Here is a 21,494-nt window from a genome sequence, read left to right as displayed (position 1 = left end):
GCCTCCATTAGAAATATGGAATGGTGCCATGCTGACAACTGGTGGTCCCTGACCAGTATCTTCTGAGATTAGAACACAGTGTGGTGGATGACCAATTCACGCGTTGAACAAAAGAAGACCTCCGACAGGGCAGTGTAGCTGTTCGTTACAAGTATGGCACTTAGGGCTAAGTACCATAAGGACTACAAGAAAAATAGAAAAACAAGTAACACATGAAGCATATACGATAAGGAGGCACCACAGTCCAGAGCACGAGCTCTGGAATCACACAGGCTTGGATCGAATCCCGGCTAAGGCACTACCATCTCTATACCCTGAAGGACAGGCCAAGGTTTAAATGTTGTTTTACCAAATTTCAAAAAAGAAGTGAAGAAAGAACCTCTCTGCCAGGAAGGGACATCGTGGGGTGCAGCATCCAGTCGGATCAGGGCCCTGCATCTCCTGCTCAGAAACCTTGGCCACATGGCTCGTGGTGATGCTGGCAGCTGAGCAGCCCTGGAGAAGGCGATCCTGTCTCCAGGTCTCGCAGAGAAGCTGGGGAGGTCTCCGGACGAGTTGGCCCACACCCTGGTAAGCTCTGGCCGCCTCCTGCCCTCAGGTCTGAGCAGGCTCTGGCCTCTGGGCCCCGTGGTGGGGAAGGCCTGGCCGATACATACGCAGGGCTGTGGGGCCTGCAGAGCCAGTCCCCAGGCAGGGTGAGCTCTGGAGGAGGCTTCCACAGTCCCCAACAGTCTCTGCATCGTGGCCCATCTGGTGCCAAACACCTGCCACCCACGGCGAGAAGTCCCAGCCACTAGAAAGTCCAGAAGGGGCCCCGCCCTTTGCCTTTGGGCCGGGGTGAAGCCACCAGCTGGGCTTGCATGTGACCCCTGCCACACCCCCTGCCCCGCCCACCCTTTCTCTGTGACACGTACAATGGATATGTCATAAAGCCAGGTGGAGCCAGTGCTATAAATTCAGAGGAGTTACAATCTAGGAAGAAGCTCTCCCACTTTCACTCTCTGCTCTCAGATCAGGCAGGCAGTACCTCTAATATGGAAGCTATGGACACCACACCTCCTTCACACACTGTCATCTTCCATTCTGCTCCTGTTTTCCCCAACTCCAGCCTCAGAATGTCCTGAGGCCTGTAGCCTAGTTACGCCAGCTCAGAACAATGATGAGCACACCTTTTTACAATCACCTTTCCTCATGCTCCCCATGCCTCATACTGCCCTGCTTCTTTATTCTTTATGCCACAGATACCCAACGTCCCTTGCATTTCGGGAGGCAGATTTGAGACCTTTTGTCATGTCACGTCCTCGCTTGGCTGCCCTGTGAATAAAGCTCCTCTTTGCTGCAAACCTCAGCATTTCAGTGTTTTGGCTTGCTGCGCCTCAGACAGAATGGTTGGGAGCAGTGGTACAGGTCCCTTGCCTGTGAGGGAAGCTGGTTCCTAGTAGTCACGTTGTGGATGTGTTCTCCTCTCGGGGTGGGGGTGGGGCAGACATCCTGCTCTTCAGGAAAGGGAGAAACGCAGGTGCCAAACCCTTGCCCTCAGCGTCACCGTCACCTAGGAGCTTGTTAGAATCACAGAATCCAGGCCCCACCCAGAACTACTGAATACCAGCCTTCATTTAACAAGATCCACAAGAGAGGCATACCCATATTAAAGTTGGAGAGGCACCAAGCTGTCATCATCCTTTGCGCAGCTAATGAAAACGCAGCTAAGATTCATCCTGAGCCGACTCTGCCTCAGTCACCTGGATATCACATGAGCTCATTTAATCCTCCCCAGATCCTGCAAATGAGACTGAGGGTCAGAGTGTTCTAGCACCCAAAGTTCCATAAAAAAACATGACGATGGCTCACTGGAGCCCAGACTTGCAAAAAAGAAGGCCACTGAGCACAGCATGGCACCACTGCAGCCCAAACCGTGGGCCTGGATGTTAGGCCAGGCTCCCCACGCAGAGGTCACACCATCCGACAGATGCCCACAGCAGACCGCAAGGCCATATGAGTAGTAAGTTCTGATTGTGGAATCACTGAATTTTGAGATTTAAAGGAAAAAATCCGTTTTGGGGGGCTGGTTAAAACAGTTCTACCAAGGAGTAAAGAGAGGGCATCTCAAGGCCCCTTCTGGACTTACAATTTAATGACTACTTATTGAGAAACGCTCTGTGCATTTGCTCATTCCTACGTCAAGATGAAGTTCTCTGTGCCCTAGAAGCTTAGGTTCTATGAAGGCCGCAGAAGTGTGTGAGACCTAAAAAATGCCAGAACAATGCAACGGCCTTAATCAGACTGTCTTTGCTTTGCCTTGCTTACAAGTCACTGACTTTAAACTGAATATGGTATCATGTCTTTATTCTTCTTGAAGCTTTTTTTATAAAAGATCATATAAAGATTTTCTTCCATGGTAAGACTTTTATATTGTATTTTTGTTCAACTGGAGTGTGGTTCATTTACCCTCCATCAGATGATTGCTTATTACTCACCTTGCTTTATTAAAAATACCACTAGAGGCTTCTATGTCCCTACTAAGAAAAATGCATTTTCAGGCCCATTCAAACCAATGAAAATCCAAGTTTTCAGAGCACAAGATAATGAAAATTCTCTCGCTCCATGTCTTGTACTACTTTTAATCTGGTAACAGTCCCTAAGTGTGTCAGATGAAAGGTAATGTCGCGGGAATTGACATCATTAACAGCATTCCATACAGGTAAGTCTTGATTGTTCCAATTTCTCAAAAAGTTGGACAAATTTACTGCCTCTATGACATCTCTAGTGTGTGTGAAAGAAAAAAAAAGAGGCCTGTACAATGTATTTCTCAAAATATACACAGAAATAGTTTGCACATACAAACAGGGAAACATACAAACATACAAACAGGGAAACCCAATAAATAATGTATTGGGAGCAACATAATGTCGGTAACGGAACTACTCATTTCGAAAGACAACACTGTCACCAAGTGTCCCCTCACCAAAACTGACTGGGAATTTTTAGGGGGCGCCAAACCAGAGGTTGAGATTTATAGGAACCTGTGATGTTTGAAAAATGGTTTTGGACGTCCTCCTCGAGGAAGGCAACAAGTGCCATCCCAAATTGCAAAAATGGCTCCAGGTTGACTCCTTGTGTCTCACTCTTTGTAGTGTAACATTCCAACTTCTCCCATCAAGAGGCAGAGTTGATTTCCCCACCCTTGAAGTTAGGTGACTTGCCACGGCCAATAGAAGGCAGCAGAAACGATGGTGTGCCAGCTCAGAGCTAGGTCCCACGATGCTTCTAGTCTCCCTCTCGGAGCCCTGCCACCCCCATGAGCACAAGCCCCAGTTACTAGCTGGGGCATAAGAGGCATGTGGCCCAGTCAGTCCCCCGGCCTGGCTACAGCCAGCCCACAGCTGACCCCACAGGGGTAGCAGCAATTCCAGCCATGATAAGCAGGGTTGTGAGGAAGAATTAAGAGCATAAGCATATGCTATAATTTATAAACCACTCTGTCAACCTATGACATTATTTTTCAAAAGCATTTTTGTTATTTTGAATCCCTGCATGGACACATTGCAAACAGCACTCCAATGATTGCTGGAGAGCAAAGGATGCAACCTGAAATTGAGAGTAAAATATATTAGTTTATCCAGATTGACATATTTGTATAAATTACTAGAACATCATCTGAAGAAAAACAGACCCAAATGAAAAAAACAGTCCAGGGTCACCTGGGGAGTGGCTGTGTTTGGGAAAGTGGTCACACCAGGGACTCTTCAACAGGAATGGTAATGTTTCACTTCACACAGTGGCTGGAGGACACACGAGTGTCTGCAATGTTATAATGTGAGCACGTTGCATGTAAAAGCCATTGCTGACCACATCTAGGGGATCTGATGCGCAGGAGCTGGTAGTGGGTGGAGGCATCCAGAAGGTGGTGGTAGAAGAGGAACGTTGTACACGTAACACCTAAGGCCTGACCAGAGGACGACCACTGTTCTAGAAACTGGACACAAATCCAACTTCTACGGCCAATCTTAGAAGACAAACTGAGGCATATTTAAAGTTTTAACATTTTATGTGAGCAAAAATAGATTCAATTCAGGCACCACAAAGCAGGAGAGGTGAGGAGCACTCCAGCCACAGGAGCTGCAGAGATGTTTATTTTAAAAGGGCAGAAGCAAAGCAAGGAAATGACTGATTTGCTACGGCTTTAATGCCTAGGTGGTGGTTTGTGACTGGGTGTCCTCAGTGGTGTTCGTCACCCTGAGGCGTTGACAGGCTTAGATTTTGGTTCGTTTAAGTAGACGGCTGCATCGCTAGAGCCACCGCAGGCTAACGGCCTCCTTGCAGGGTTAATTTACTGACAACAATCGTCTGAGTCCTTCCTCTCACTCAGTCACTTCACTTCCTACGCCTCAGTTTCTCCTCTGTAAAGTGGATATTCAGTAGTAAATTCTCGGAGTTGTCAGTACAAATAAATAAACAAAGTGATTATTAGTAACCACAATCATGTCCTGAATGCACGGAACACGTCACCGTTTGCCAACCACCGTGTCAAGTCAGCAGAAACTACAGAAATTAAGGGCTCTCCGCAGAAATTCACACACCCGCGCACCAGGTAACGGACCACAGGCAAACGTTCACTCAGCCTCTCCTGTGTCCCTCGCGAAGTGCACACTCTCTCCTGGGCGGCGCGAGCACAGACACTTAGCGGGAGTTTACTTTTAAAATGCGCTGATACCATCATGTCTCACTTTTGTTTGAATCAGTCAGCAACCGCGTTTTCGAAACCCCAAATTCTCCACATCCCCTACCTTTCGCGCTGTCCTAGTCTCGAAGCTTCCACCACTGCTCCTCAAGCCGGGTCCCCTTGGGAGGCGGGGCTGCGTGCTGGCGCACAGGGCGTGCACTGACGTCCTCGAGCCCCGCCCCCACGGGCCCGCCCGGAAGTTTTAACCGCCGCGCCGCGTCTCGCGGGGCGTTGAGGCCGGCGCCAACAGCCAGCGATGCGGGGGCGCGGGGTCGTGGCATGGAGGGGGCCGGCGTAGCTGGGGCCCGTGGCCCTGCGTCTTCCGCCTGCTACGCGGGTCCTGCCCACGCTGCGGCGCCGCAGCCGCCGGGCGGTGGGCGCCCGAGGGGCCGGGAGGCGAGCAGGGACCGCCAGGCGGCTGTGGGCATCGTGTCCGCAGCCAGCATCCCCGAGGCCACACTCTGGTCATGATCACTCGGTGAAGCTGCGCTGCGACAGCGTGGCCCACTTCTGGCGCTGTGAGGACCTGTGTGCGCTGCAGGACTCGCTGCCTCTGCCCGCCGTTCGCGCTTCCCTACGGGAGGGCTGCTGGACTTCAACACCGACCACCTCCGTGGGGTAGACTGGACGCCGCTCTTGAGCACCCTCTGCCCGTGATCTGTATCCAGAGTTTCTTCCAGCCACGGCTTGGCGAGACAGGTTTGTAGTTCCCGCTTCCAGGGGCCCTCGTGTGGGCGCTGAGAAGCGGGGTTTTAGATGGTGCAAGGTGGAGGGTGGGCACTAGAACCGGTGCCCAGTGCCTGGGTGTGCGTGCACTAGACGGGGCGTGCGGCTTAGGACCCCTGCCAGCTCGGTGACCCCGGCCGAGTGCTTTAAGGCTTCAAGGTCTCAGTGTTCTCATCTGAAGCATGGGCTTAACAGGACCCACTCTCTGTGGAGGTTACAAGGTCTCACTCTGTTAATGCTTGTAGGCTCTACAGTGTAGAACACTTAGCACAGTTTGGAGCATCGTTAATAGTTGCACAGATGTTACCTGGTGTGTTGAATGACTTTGCCTGGTACAGACCAAAGCGATTAGGAAATTGATATATCCCAGCTTCATTTCCTTCCCATTCAAACAGGGCTCAGGAAAAAGAAATTTTTTTTCAATAGTATCCTATAGTGGAAAGAGCACCAGTGTGAAGGCAGCTTAGGGTTTGAATTCCAGGCCTTATGCTCTCTGTGGCCTGGGCAGGTTTCTTTTGCGCTACAATCCCCACACTTGTAAAATGACATTAAAAACCACTCTTTCTGTGGGTTCTTAGAATTAATTAAGCAGGTTATGTATGTAAAGTATCCTGGCACTTGAATGAGTTGTCAGAACCAAGGGCTGCTGGAGATGACGCTTCTGCCCTAGGTAAGCTCCCCTTCTACTGGGTGGCAAGTAAACACAAGCACAGTAGTCAGTGTTCTGGAAGAAGTGAGTTCTGGTGCTACAGAGCATAGAATCTCTTTTTTCTTTAATTTAATTTTTATTTTATATTGGAGTATAGTTGATTTACAATATTGTTTTAGTTTCAGGTGTACAGCAAAGTGATTCAGTTATACATATATCCATTCCTTTAAAGATTCTTTTCCCATACAGTTTGTTACAGGATATGGAGTAGAGTTCCCTGTGCTATGCAATAGGTCCTTGTTGATTATCTATTTTATATATAGTCGTGTGTATATGTTAATCCCAAACTCCTAATGTATCCCTCCCTTCCATCTTTCCCCTTTGCAGAGCACAGAATCTTGGAAGGGAAAGTTCAGGGTAGGCTCCTTGGAGGAGGTGCCATCCTTTCTAAGGATATGTAGAAGCTCCTGGGGTGGCAGGAGGGAGCAGTGTGTGTCAAAGTTTGAGAAATATAAAAAAATATGGCAAAACTCAGGCACAGGACTGGAACTCAGGGTTTGGGAAAGCAATGAGAGTTGATACTGGAAACCTAGTGGGGCCCCACAGAAAGGGGCCTTGTTTGTCATGTCATAAGTTTGGATGTTTATCCTGAAGGCTGTGGGAAACACCAAAGAACAGTGAAATGGAATTCTGGTTTAGAGGCTCCCTGGGACTTCCATGTGGAAGGCAGTTGATTGGGTGCAGCGTGAATTGTAATCAAAGGGTCCCACTTAAGTTATAAAAGGTGGGACTGGATTTTGCAGATCTGAGAGAGAATGGGTGAGGCCTGGTGACCAGTTAGAAAAGGGAGGGCAGCAAGTGTGGGTGACAGTTTACAGCTGCATCTTTTTGTGAGATACAGAGCACAGTAGAGAGGGATTGGGGGTGGCGAGAGGACCTTACTTGATCTTCAGTGCTTTAGAGGGGCCTGGTAGAGGGGCCAGGTCTGGGCCCAAGATACAGATCTGGGCTTTCTGGAAGGACAGGTGTTTGAAGGCATGGGAGAGACTTAGGTTATCCACAAGAATATCCAAAGAATTATAGGTCTGAGAGTTTTTTAAGTGGGTATATTTGAAGATGTTTATAAGCTGAGAGAAAGTAGCCAGCAGAGGAAGGGTGTGAAGATCTAGGAAAGGAAATGATTGTTCATTTGTTTTCAAAAAGCTGAATACTTATCGCGTGCCTGGCCCTTTACTAGGATCTGGGGTTCACACTATCTGTTATCTCTCCTGCAAGGACAGTTCAATTCATCCCCTGGTGAACAGAAGTCAGATTATTCTTTGCATCCCATTCAGGTGTAAGAACTGTTCTGTACCTCTGAAGGGACTTTACTTAAGCAGAGTAATAAGTTAGAAATCAAAAGAAATTAGAGCTGGAAGGGACCTTAAAGGCCACTGTACTTAATTTTGCCACATATTTTACATTGAATGTAACAAAAATTTATTGTTGAGCCCATTCTCTTCAGAGTTCCTTCACTGAACTTCCTTTATGTCTTACATCCAGTGGGGCTAGCTTGTAGATTTTGGCCTCCTCTTAAATTTGCTTCTTCATCCATATTACATTTTGCCCAGACTATGGCAGAAACTCCTGGGTGGTTTCGCAGCTCCTGGGCTCAGCTCCTCTAGGTTCATCTGCCTACTCGGGTTGAGTGATCTTGTAACATAAAAAGCTATGCTTGAAATAATGCTGCTAATGGCTTTCCCACACAGAGTTAGTGCATACTAGCCGCCCAGCGTTTGCCCTGCCTAGAGGCATGTAGTCTGAACTGTGCTGGGCCAAGCCTCATGGGGCTCTTTTTTTTTTTTTTTTGCATGGTACGCGGGCCTCTCACTGTTGTGGCCTCTCCCGTTGCAGAGCATAGGCTCCGCACGTGCAGACTCAGCAGCCATGGCTCACGGACCTAGCCGCTCCGTGGCATGTGGGATCTTCCCGGACCGGGGCATGAACCCGTGTCCCCTGCATCGGCAGGCAGACTCTCAACCACTGCGCCACCAGGGAAGCCCCGTCATGGGGCTCTTTGGCCCTGAGGAAGGGGAACTTTTTGGGATCACTCCCTTTATCTAATTGGTCCTTCAGCAGCGGGGCACCTTTTTCTAATCAGCAGAGGCACCCTTACTCAGCCAGTGGTAGTCCCAGGCCTCATCACCTGTGGGATAAAAGCCATGCTCGCTCCCAGGCTTGATTCTGCCAGCATCTCTATTTTCCTTTGTGTCTCTTCTCACACTTGGACCCCTGGCCTTTAGTCATCCCCCCCTGAAGTATTTACAGTGCCCAGCAGGAGTCAGGCTTGAGTGTCTTTTCACAGATGTTCCCTCTGCAGTTAATGCACCTCCTACTCCAACTCTGCATAGCCTCATCTTTCTAGATTCTACTTCAGGGTTCTCATGAAGCTGTCACTTAGATATAACTTTTTGCCTCCATAGGCACCTCTATGCATAAAGGTTATGTTTATTTATCTCATGTGATTGAAATTTTGAGTTTATACATCTTCCTCCTTAATGAAGGCTTTAAGGGCAGGAGTCGTTTCTAATCCTTAAGCACAGAGCAGATGCTTTCTTTCTTTTTATTTAGGTGCTTTTTAATGATGATAAAATGTATGGTTTAAACCACTCATTTTACAATATTTTTGCTTTAGGTTGTGACAGAAATGAAGTTTACAGAAATCATGTTCCTGAGATAAGAAATAAAGATGTGACCTTCCAGTTGTATAAAGCTCATGAAGGCTGTGTAAGTGCATCGGGTGCGCTAAGGAACCTGGAGCTAAGTGGGCTAGTTCTGAGAGAGAGAGACTTAACTATGTTAACAAAGGTAAGCCTTCATTGTGTCCTGCCAACCTTTGATAGTTGCTTTTGGGGCAAACTAAAGCAATAAAATTTTAAACTGTTCCTCCCCATTAAAGGGATTGAATATTTGGCCACTTTGGTGCACCTGTGTCTTGCGAATTGTCCAGTTGGAGACGGAGGTTTCGAAAGTGAGTTTCAGTCTTGTTTAAGTCTCTTCCCATCGGACTGGTCTCGTGATTTCCTACACACCATGTCTGTCTACCTTTTCCTGTCTACCTTTTCTTGGTGTTGTGCATGCGTGGATTGTCTCCTGTACCTGCTCAAACCTTGGTCCATTTTCATTTGTACCATGGAAGTTTGTCGTGCTGGATACTGTCAGAATTAATCTTACTTAAGTTTGTGTTAAGCCACAAACCACACGTTTTGTATATTTCCTGTTTTTTGTGTTTGTCTATATTTTTATGGTTTCTCTTCAAGAAATATTATGGGAAGGGAAATAGCAAGATGTAAAGAGCAAAAAAGTCATCATTCTCTTTAAATTGTTAGAACATCTATCTGCAATCATAATTGTAATGCACTGTGGTATGTGTTCAAATAGGAAACATATGTAACGTCCCGTAGGAGCAGCAAACTCAGTGGTATTGGTGAGGGTGTATGATGGACCTAATCACAAAGCAGGTGATTCTTGATTGGGGTCCTGAAACATTAGTGTACGTTCCCTGTGTCCATTAGTGGTCTGAAGGGGTAAGGAAGCCTGCCTTTCAATTTGAGGGAACAGAGGGTTTGAGGTCCTCCCTCTTCTATTGCTCTAGTATACTGCATAGCAGCTAATAAAATACTGGGTTTATAGTTGACATTTAAATCGCTGATTGATCATCAAGATTGGCATGTATCATTGGAACTGAAAATCGGAAGAGTCTTATGCTCTTTAGGTTTTTCTTTTTTTTCCTTTGTCTCAAAAGTATGTAGTACTTTACCGAGTGGTTGGGAAGAAAGTTTGCAGTATCCAGTGTATTCAGTTTTAGTATTAAATAGAATTAAACTGTTGCTGTAAACTGGAATAACTTTGTTACTGACAAGCTTTAGAATGCATCAGTTCATCAATTACCTGTTTGGGAAGATTGTAGTTAATGATTTTAAGAATGTGGCTGTAAACCTCCAATTGACTCAAGAAAAGCAAATAAGTCAAGATTGACAAATGTATAGGCTCTTCATCTTACTGTGTGTGTGGGTTTTTTTTTTCCTTTTAGTTATTTGGCAAGGTGTAAAGAACTCTATCACTCTTAAGACAGTAAACTTCACGGGGTATAATCTGACATGGCGGGGAGCAGATTACATGGCCAAGATCTTAAAGGTGATTTTATGTTTAAACTTTCATGAAAACATATGTGATTGAAGCACATTAATACATTGACACAGATGGCAGTTAATTTTTGTCTTTTGATACCTGTGAGTGCATCTTTCGTTTTGTTGAAAGAATAAGACCAGTTTTCAGTTTGGGATTCTACCATTTAGTTAAGATAGTCCACTTAATTTTAGAAATAGGAGATTTAATATATAATAATACTTCTATGTATTTTTAGTTACTGAAAACATTGATTGTGATGCTGTGAAGAAACTATGCCATTATAGTCTTCAAGATTTAAATGAATCAAGTGTCTATTCGCTGCTGTAGTTTATAAACTAATAAACATCACTACATCGGCAACTTGTAAATACAGTTTTTAAACTAATGCCTTAACAACTTTACAGTGGTTATAATGACTGTATTTAGGCCTAAATTATTTAATAATTTGACATGAAGTCTTTTTAATAGTTTGATGGTGCAGATCAGGGATAGGTAAACTATGGCTGGTGGGCCAGATCCAGCCCGTCACCTGATTTTGTAAAGAAAGTTTTTTGGAACATAGTGGAACCCATTGTTTACATGGTAGCTATGGCTACTTTCAGCCTACGCCAGTGGGGTTGAGTAGTTGCAACAGAAACTGTATAGCCCACAAAGCTGGAAATGTTTAAATTTAGATTTTAGAAATTGAAAAATTCTTTGAGCCTATACAGGGCAAGTCCATTGACCCCTCGGGTAGAGAACAGTCAAGAACCTGGGTGCCGAAGCCAAATGGCCTAGGTTCAAATTCCCTTTCTCCCTTTTCATAGCTAGTGACCATGGACAAATCACTTAACGTCTATGCCTCATTGTGAGGTTTAAATGAACTCATTTGTATAAATAGTGCTTGGCACATACTAAGCACTGTGTAAGTGATTGCTGTTATTTCTGCTTGGAGCTTTTATAAGCCATTGTTAATAGGAAAATGATACTAATGATTTTGCTTTTAGAGTGTCAAAGGCACTTTGAGTCTTTTATGTTTTCAAGAATCTAACAAGACTTTTTTGATTTAAAGTCAGTGTTCCCTGTTACCAAAATTGATTTTATGAATATAAAGAATTGAATGTCTTTAAGACAAGACTTGTGGTTAAATGTCAAACCATTATCTTCCCAAGGCACATCAAGCTGCTGTGCATAGTCCAGGCCTCTGAAGTTTGTGTCCACACCCTAGGTAGCATGTAAGATCCATTTTGTAAATATAGTTTTAAAAATAATGCCTGGGACTTCCCTGGCGGTCCAGCAGTTAAGACTCTGCGCTCCCAATGCAGGGGGCCTGTGTTCGATCCCTGCTCAAGGAACTAGATCCCACATGCAATAAGTAAAAGATCCGGCAGGCCGCAACTAAAGACCCGGCACAGCCAAACAAAGAAACAAATAAATAAATAAATACTTTTTTAAAAAATAAATAAAATTCAATAATGTCTTAGGAGTTAGGAAAAGAAAATATTAGAACCTATTTAGCTTTGTATCATTTAAAAAATATCTGTGTAGTTTATAATGTACCTAAATTATATGTATAGAACTTTGTGTATATAATTTGTTAAAAAATAAGATGCATATTAAAAAGTTTTCTTATGGGTTGCCCAGTCAGGTGTTTGGAGACCATTGGAGGACAGAATGATGAAATTTAGAGCCTCAGCAATGATAGAATTTAGAATCAATTCCCTGACGTAGAAGATAAGGAAAATAATTCTTAGACTGTAATTGAGTTATCCAACTTTACATAACTGTTCAAAAACAGGTCATCCAGTGGCTGGAATCTAATCACTGACCGACTAGAATGTGGGTCACTGGACTCGTAAAGCAGAACTATTTAATTTCTCAGCTTGATTCTCCTGGCATATATGCGTGATATGTGTGTGTGTAAATCTCTGACATAATAAGCCATACTCAGTAGGCACATCCTGTTTCCTTATTGAAACATCTTAATTTCATCCCATTAAATCTTTGAAGTATCAGACTATCAGAAGGCATGAAGAAACCTGGGCTGAGAGTCTTCGTTACAGGAGACCTGATCTTGACTGTATGCCTGGTTTGAGGTGCATCGCTCTGAACTGCAACAGGCTCATTCGTGACCTGGGTGCAAGTGCTTTTGCAGAATCTCTTAGTGAGGATTTATGGCTTGGAGGTAAATTCTCAAATTGAAAATACTGAATTTTTAATATAATATATGCTTAGCTTTTGGCATGATACTGTTGTGATAGGACTTTTTTTAAGGCCTCATTTTTCTGATAGCTTTTATGTTGCTTTTAAACTTTCTCTAAGAGTTACATATATTCTTTACAGAAAATACAGAGTAACAAGAGAACAATTACCTATAAATTTAATACCCAGACATAATCGCTGTTCATTTTGGTGTATATATTCTCAGTCTTTTTATTGTTTTCTATAAATATATTTGTACACTTAGGGATTACAAAAATAGAATTGTAGTATACTTGCTATTTTATATTCCTGCTGTTTTCACTTAATGAGGTATCATGTAGTGTTCCATCATATTGATGTCCCATAGTTTAATCAATTCTTTGCAATTAGATTGAGACAGTTTGCTTTTCCCTGTCAGAAACGTGAATACGTTGTATATACATCTCTGTGTCCATCGGGCTTACTTCTGTAGAATAAGGTACTACAAGTGGAATGACTAAGTGTGACATATTTTTAAGACTTTTCATACACATTGCCAAATTACCACCCAGAAAGGCTATGCCAATTTGTAGTCCACCCCAAGAGTGGATGTGAATGAAGCCTGCCTCTCACAAACACTGGTTGGTAGCACTTTTAAAATACCGTAAGACTACAAAAATGAGTACCTCTCCCTTTTTTATGCAAGTGGGATTACTCCAAATTTTATAACTTTTTTCAGTTAATTCAGTATGACCATCTTAGCAAGTCAGTAAATTTGCATCTTTTTTTTGTTGTTGTTGTTGTTTTTTGCGGTACGTGGGCCTCTCACTGTTGTGGCCTCTCCTGTTGCGGAGCATAGGCTCCGGACGCGCAGGCTCAGCGGGAATGGCTCACGGGCCCAGCTGCTCCGCAGCATGTGGGATCTTCCCGGACCAGGACACGAACCCGTGTCCCCTGCATCGGCAGGCAGACTCTCAACCAGTGCGCCACCAGGGAAGCCTTACTGCATCATTTATTTTGTGACCCTTCTGTGTTCCATTATATGAATATGCCACAGTGCACATAGCTTATTGGATCTTGTATAAAAGGTATGTCCAGTTTTTCAGTTACAGATAGTACTCTGATATATATCCTTACCTATATCTCTGACTATTTCTTTTGGATCAAAAGGGTATAGACATTTTAAAGACTTCTCTTACAGAATCTTGGCTTAATCTGATAGGAGAATAACCACATTTTGTTTTATTTTGTATTCATTTGATTTACTGGTGAGGTTTACTGGCTGTTTGTATTCATTTGGCTAGTTGGTTAATTACACCAGGTGTCCATTCTTCTGTAGTGAGAGTTTGTAAGGGTTGTATCATATGCTGTTAGTTCCATATGTCTGACTTGCTATTTCTGTATGTCATGGGGTGTTGAAAGACTCCAGTTATTTTAATGTGATGGTCCACTCAACACTTAAATGACTCATGATAGTTTCCTTTCATGTAATAATTTTTAATACCTGTGCTTTTGTGATGATCCCTTTTGATTAAATGAGTAAGTTGTTCAGCCCCAGAACTACTAGAATTCATGATCATTTGTTCTAGTTTTTGTCTGACCTTTTACCATGAGAGTTCTTGACCATCATACTTTCATGATAGGTTTTTAGTGTGTATTCTCTATACACACATTGTTTGAATTTGTTAATTGTTTGTATCCTAGAAAACAGTACTTTTCTAATGTTGTACTTCCCTTATGGTTTGAGCAGATAATTTACTGATTAAAGTGATTTATACTTGTAAATTGTTCTTATCTCTACTCTGAATAGAGGTGAACCTAGATACTAAGCCTGCTTCCACCAAGAGCATTATTTGCTTCTTGTGCAACCTCTGAATTCTTGCAAGGAGTACTTTATTCATTTGTCAGTTTCACAAGTAATTTTTTTAATACCTTCTGTGTGCCAGATACGGGTTTAGGCACTACGGATAAAGCAGTGAACCAGACAGACAAAAGTCTTGCCCTCATGGAGCTTACATTCTAGTGAAGGAGTTCAGATAGAAATTAGTAAAGAGATAAGTAATATAATTTTAGAGAGTAGGAAGTGCAAAAATATGTTAATGTAAGAAGAGTGAGGGGGGGCAGGTAGGACTCCATTGGACAGGTTTGTTAGGGGCCAGCTTCACTGGAGAAGAGGCATTTGAACAGAGACCTGAATGAAGAGAGGAGCAAGCCATGGAAGATCTGGGGTAAGCACATTCCAGGACAAGGGGGCAATGAGTAGGTGGGTGGAGTATTTAAGGAAAAGCAAGAAGGCCAATCTGGGCAGAGTACTGAGTGAAGAAGAATGTGGTATGACATGAAGTCAAGGAGTTAGCCAGGGGTCTGCTTTTGTAAAGTCTTGAAGGCCAGAGTAAAGATGTGGATTTTTCTAAATGAGTAGAGGGTTTCGAACTGGAAAAAGGCATGATCCAAATAGTATCTGAATAAGGTGACCTGGTATAGAGAATGGACTTGGGAGGATAAAGAAGAGAAACAGGGAGACCAGTTAGGAGACTATCACAGTGGTCCAAATAAGAGATGTTTATGGCCTCGGTTAGGTTGGAAGTTTGCAGCAAGTGAAAAGTGGTTGAATTCAGGCTGTGTTTTCAGGGTGTAGCTAACAAGACCTGCAGATAGATTAGTTGTGAGGTAGGAAGGGAATAGTAACAAGGAGACAAGTCGTTGATGATTATGTGTGCAACTGGGTGGTATCACTTAGAAGAAGGGGGCTGATGGGAGGAGCAGCTTTTGAGGGAATATCAGGACTTTGATTTGTTATCTTAGATGCCCTTTAGGTATCTAAGTGTCTGGACAGTGCTCAGACTGTACTTTCTATCCAAAGGTATCCAAAGCCACTTTAGGTGCAAAATGTTTAAAGTTGACCTTTGCTGCTGCCAAAATAGTAGCCACTGGGGGCAGTCTGCAAGATGGCATCTTAGGTTTCTGAGGAAGAAATTAGAATACACAAAGGGGTATTAAGTATATAATTACATAATGTAGATTTCATATTTAAATTTATGGGAAAAGCAATAATTAGTTGGCTTTTGGTTTTAAATGGAAATAGCCACTCTTTGGGAAATAATTACTCTAACTTCAGTTCATTTTACTTTAGATCATTCTGTGATGAAAGCAATTATCAAAAAAGTTCTCCAGATGGAAGGAGTGCCAAGTCAGACATACATAACATGTTTCAGTTCGCTCGGAAGAATTTCTCTTTAATGGCTTGTTTTTCTTTCTTTCTTAAAAGAAAATTATCAAGGTACTTTCTGCCATCTTAAAACTAAGTTTTTAGTCAAATCAAATGGCTTTTCTGTTTTTGAAAATGTTGTGTGATGCTTTAATTTAGGTTCCCAGAAATGCAGATTGAAAACCTTTTAACTTTTTATTTTCTGGAACATATTATCGTTAGGCACAAATAGTCTTTTTTTTTTTGTTGATAAGAATGAATAGCAGGAGCAGCATTTGTGAAACCAAATCTAATATGAAACTGACTCTTGTGAGTAAATTTGAATTTTGAAACAGCAAAACAATAAGGTTTGATATAAAGCAAAATAAATATTTTATGTTTATGATCTGCCAATTTCCCAGAAAGAGTTTTGTGGTGACTTTAGTTATATACCAGATACATTAAAATCACCAATGGACAACACATCTTTTATTCAGGTTCCCTCTGAAAGTTTTAAAAATTTGTTGACTTAATATCACTGAACGGTTCACTTTAAAATGGTTAAAATGATAAATTTTCTGTTTTGTGTAGTTTACCACAATTTTTTTTAAATGTGTTGTTTGAAGATTTTTGGGTTTTATGAAGGTATTGTATTAGCATAAAAATGAAAAATTTAAAAGACCACCTCTAATTGCGTTATCCTATCTAGCAATATTTACATTTTTATTTTCTCTTCCTGCTGTCTATAAACATAATTCCACATAACTTCAATATAATTTGCCATCCTTATCTTTTCATACTAAATTTAAATTCTGTGATTCATAGTTATACTTTTTAACATTGTATTCACAGGGTTTCATTGAGTTGGTCAATTTTTTAAATTGGTGAACAATTGGAAATAACCTAAAATAAACTATTGTAAACATCTTCATAAATACAGCTTTTTTTTTTCTACTTAAAGATGTATGTTTTTGATTCTCTGTTAATCAACTTGCTTGGACAATAGTGTACTAAATAAGTTGTTCAGAGTGTTTATGAAGTCAAAAAAAAGCTTATGATTGTCTGCCAATTGTTATTTCAAGAGAGTGATATTTTAATCAAATAGTACATACAAAGAAGTTAAGATTTGTGGTATCACACTAATTAGATATTATTAAAAATTTATATCATGTGTACAGTATTCTTAAAATAGCTAAGTTGACTTTTGCTATGATATTAGAAATGGAAATATATATATTAATAAAGCATGTATATTAGGAATTCTGTAAAATTAGTACCTGGTGGTATATAATAGGGCATCATGGAATGAGAAGAAAACAGTTAAACGTATTTTTTTATTTAGCATGATGAAACAAAGTGGAAATATAACTGAAATATACAAACTCATTGAGCTATTTTAAGAGTAATTTTATTTCTTGGGCTTTTTTTTTCTATTTGCCTCAGCTATTTGGAGACATAGAGGTAATCCAGTCAGTATCTGGGTATATACCTAGATCCTGGTGAGTATAGGGTGAAATAATGGTGTGAATTGTGTCACATTTATATTGTCATTTTGTATGCCTAAAAAAAGATGGGAACTTTTATTAGAAATTTTTTTTATCTCCTAACAAGAAAAGTGTAATTTAAAAAACTTTTAATACAAATGTATTTGCATTCGTTTCTGAAAGTAAAGGAAGGGTATACACATACAAACCACATGCATACAAACATTTTTTTTGACTGTAATTAAGTTAAAAAACACAATAAAATAGCACAAAATGAACTGAGCTCCTATATATTTTTAAGAGGCATGTAAATCACACAGGATCGTGTGCTGATTATCAATAAGCTACACTCTATGAAATATTTGTCCTATATTACCACATACACTCCATTTTACCCTGCATCCTAATGTTGCTAAACTATAGTAGAAAGCAACAGCATAGCACAGGGAGATCAGCTCGGTGCTTTGCGATGACCTAGAGGGGTGGGATAGGGAGGGTGGGAGGGAGGCTCAAGAGGGAGGGGATATGGGGACATGTGTATGCATATGGCTGATTCGCTTTGTTGTGTAACAGAAACTAACACAGAATTGTGAAGCAATTATACTCCAATAAAGCTCTATTAAAATAAATAAATAAAATAACACAAAATATAGTAGCTTTGAAGGATAAATATAACCATTTTAACCTATGATGTTTGTTTTCAGTAAATTCAAATTAAATATTTAAATGTGAATTTTAATATGTGGCTTGTTGTAAATAAAATATTAACACGTAGGTCTAGTTTTTGCAACCAAATATTTCATATAAAGATACTTGCCTCTTTACTACTGAAATATAGGATAAGTCTCCACATTTCACTCTTTTATCCAGTGGGTTTTATTTGTTTTTGTGTGTGTTTTCTGTATGAAATCAAAGGAGCAGTGAAGGTTGACAGGCTTATAGGAGAGTAACATTGACTCACCTACCACCCAGCAACTTGCAGCCTTATAACTTTAATTGTTTTTACATAGAAAAATTCATCTTAAATTGAAATTTTGGTCTAATTCTGAAGATTCTGTTTGGCAGAAGTCATGGGTGTATCTGTGTTTCTGTGTCCTTGAGGTTCAGAAATGCCAAAGGTGTTCTAAGATTCAGGAAACTTGAGTGTTTCTGCATAATACATAAAATGTATCATACTTTGGGATTATTTTAAAAATTTATTTTTGCATTTCTGCACATCTCAATACTTTTGTTTTAGTTAAAATAACTTGTTACTGTAGAGAACTTATATTTTTTAAAAATGCTGGCTTATGTAAAACCTTTGTACAAAACGATCCTCTTTTTAATGGCCTTGGCATCATTGTCAAGTCCCTGTTTGATTCCTTTCAAAGTGTACACATGTGACAGTTGCTCTGTAGACCTTTGGTGCATCTTGATTCCTTCTTTTCATGCTTTGTCAAACATAGGCTTGGCCGCAAAGCAACCTGTAAGTAATGGAAGGAAACACTCTGCTGGTAAAGAATGTTATGGTCCTGAATCTCTACCACCACCTGGTGTGTCTGGTTTCTGGCCGTGGCGTACTGCAGAATGTGCAAAAAGCAACAGGTAACGTGTTTGCATTCCCTGTCTTTTTCAATCATTCAGAGTCCCTTATTTTGGAACTTCTGTTATGTGAGCGGTCTCTGGTGCTTTCTATAGAGGAAAAAAGATAACTCACACATGGCTTCTGCCTAATGAGCCCTCTAAGGAAGAAAAACAAAAAGTAATTGGGAGTTTCAAGTTGTTTCTCAATTGTCACAACAGAGCTAACCCCGTGGGAGTCTTGAGGAGACTAAAATTATCACCAATTGTGCATGTGAGAAAAGTTTCATTAAAGGCAGGTGTAGTTGCATGAAGCCCTACAGCACAGAAGTAGGAATTTGGATATGTACGAATGGGCAAAAAGACATTTTAGACATGGGAAATAGTTTAATACAGAATGGATGAAAATTATGCATTAGACCTATTCTAAAACAACTGGCTTATTAACTCAGTAAATCAGATTTAATGAGTCAAACTAGCTTTACCTGATTCCTTATCCAGGGGGTAGCTGTTCATAGTAATTTTTGTCACAGAACAGTAAATAATATGGTTGAACTATAGCTTTAGGCTTGCTAAGTGAAATAGATTGCTCTAGATGATTTTCAAGTGACTTAGTAGTATTCACGAAATTGGGGATTAACAATTGCTTAAGAAAACAAAGAGAATTGATTTTAAATAGTACTTGAAGTAGTTACTGTGTAAAACAACTGTTCAGTTGCTCATGTTAAATGGATGTTTAGAATCCCCATTGGACAACCGACTACTTTTTTTTAAATGGTAATGTGAATTGCTGTGGCATAAACTATAGTGTTGAATCCCCAGTCTTTGCACTTGAGTTTAACAACTTTGTGGTTTCCTATCTTCTTCCTGAGACACTTAATCTCAGGTCCATCCTCCTCACAGAGGGTGGTAAATTAGAGAATGATTAATATCACCATTTAAAGAAGTGAGACTGAAATCTCAAGCATCCTGAACATAGGAACTGAAGGGGTCTCTCAGCAGTTCAGAGTTATTACCGAGCCAGTCAGCTGAATTCTGTTCAGTTTTCTCCATAGCAGAGCCCTCCAGGTCCTTGTTTTGAGCTTATTTATTTTTATACACAATTCTGTGTGGATACTGTACATAATACTAAATAGTTGTATTAACTGGGTTTAACTGGTGATGTATTTACATGAAGATCTAACTTCGTTTTGTTGATATCTTTTTAGGGGCTTTCCATTCATCAAAGCTCGTGATGTATGTAATCCGTTGCTGGTGTTTAGCTATCATATTTATGATATATAGGGCTTGAATTGGGAAAGGTGGATGGTCATTCTCCTTGCTTTTTAAACTGACAGAGCCTTACAAGAAGCATTTCCCTCTCTGAAATAAATCCATGTAAAACATGTTTGATCACTCTCCCAATGCAACTGTGTAGTTGTGTGGATTTGGCACACAACTGGCAGCCTTGTGGTTATGCCTGTAAACAAGGAAGCCTGTTTTCCAGTCCGCAAATCAGCTGTTACCCAGTGAAACGAACTTGAGTGCCATTTCTGACCCCTCACATGGAGCTCTCATACTGAAGAATGTTCACATGTTTTCAAGAAACGTTGTTTGCGGGCTCTATGTACAAATTCCTGATCTGAAAGCCAATATAAAGCAACATCTCCCAAACCTCTGCTCTCTCACCAAGGCCACACACATTCCCTCGCTTATGGCCTCATGGCAAGCTAATACTGTCAGTATCAGATTCTCCTTCCTAGTGGTTCTGGGAGACTGCATAGTTGCTCTGTGAAAGGCACCACTGCTGACATCTTGGGTGTCAGTCCTGCCCTTGCATGCCCAGAGAGAGAGGTGTGCACCTCGTTCTCCTGTTACGGTTTTCCTGTGCTGCAGGGTTTGCTGCTTGTTGTCAAAATGATGTCCTAGTGACTTGTCTTCTGCGTGGTTATATAATCCCAGCACACTTCTTTATGATCTGTAGACTTTTATGGGGTTGTGGCCAGGTCAGGTTTTAAATGTTTGGAACTGTCCTATTAAACAACATTGCAGTGGCAGTGAATCTTGATGGGAGAATTGTATTACTGTTACCCTAGTTTTGGCTTAAGTGTGGTGAGAAGATGAACTTTTTGATGGGTTAGTTTTAGTTGTGTATGTGATTTCTTTTTTAAAATTCTAATGTCTATTATTCCCAGCTTAGATATGTTGACTTTCTGATTATTCATCAGTCCCTTTACTGATGTATTTTCCTCTGAAAAACTACATTTTCTTCCAGACTGTTTGTGTCTGATGGTGAAGAATAAATTTTTCATTTGCAGTATAAAGTCGATCTGAGAAAAAATGTTTACCTTGGCTCTTCACTTGGCTTCTGTGAAAGAAACTTAACCAAATAATATGGGCAATTCCCATTACTAATCCTAACCATGTACAACAGAGGTCTGTATAGTAACATAGCAAAAATAAGTTCCTGTAATTTTACTTAGTCATTGCCTGTTTTAGACTAAGGAGCAGTGAGAGACATTTATAAATAATGATAGCTCAGATCACTTTTGTTAAATGTCCTCTAATATTTGGATCTGGCTTGTGTTATCTTTTTTTACAATCTTGTCTTCTTTCTTTGCACTTTAGTGTAACAACTCTGTGATTTCCTATCTTCTTCTTCAGACACTCAGGTCCATCAGAATTTCCTGTGACTGTGACAGTAGAGAGTCCTTCCTCCTCAGAAATCGAAGAGGTCGATGATTCCTCAGAAAGTGTTCAGGAAGAGCCAGAGAAAATCCGTTTGAAACAAGAAGCACTGCAGGTACAAAGTTATCACTTTAAAGCTATAGAGAAGATTATTTTTCAAATGGAAGC

At 41.2% G+C, this 21,494-nt stretch overlaps 1 protein-coding gene across 1 annotated transcript in view; it reads left to right on the top strand.

The window, feature by feature from the left end:
• Positions 1-5,002: 5,002 nt before the first annotated feature.
• The window catches only part of LOC136131930 (centrosomal protein of 78 kDa-like), a 127,585-nt gene continuing 111,093 nt past the window's right edge, over positions 5,003-21,494 (top strand). The window contains 11 exon segments of the mRNA XM_065888671.1: positions 5,003-5,119; positions 5,163-5,307; positions 5,310-5,366; positions 5,369-5,422; positions 8,773-8,941; positions 9,032-9,108; positions 10,171-10,274; positions 12,258-12,432; positions 18,545-18,683; positions 19,868-19,906; positions 21,303-21,441. Of these exon segments, the coding sequence (XP_065744743.1) occupies positions 5,003-5,119; positions 5,163-5,307; positions 5,310-5,366; positions 5,369-5,422; positions 8,773-8,941; positions 9,032-9,108; positions 10,171-10,274; positions 12,258-12,432; positions 18,545-18,683; positions 19,868-19,906; positions 21,303-21,441 (1,215 nt within the window).

Source organism: Phocoena phocoena, chromosome 12 (assembly GCF_963924675.1).
Source record: "Phocoena phocoena chromosome 12, mPhoPho1.1, whole genome shotgun sequence".
In the NCBI taxonomy this organism is placed as follows: Eukaryota; Metazoa; Chordata; class Mammalia; order Artiodactyla; family Phocoenidae; genus Phocoena; species Phocoena phocoena.
This window is presented reverse-complemented; position numbering and strand designations above follow the sequence as displayed.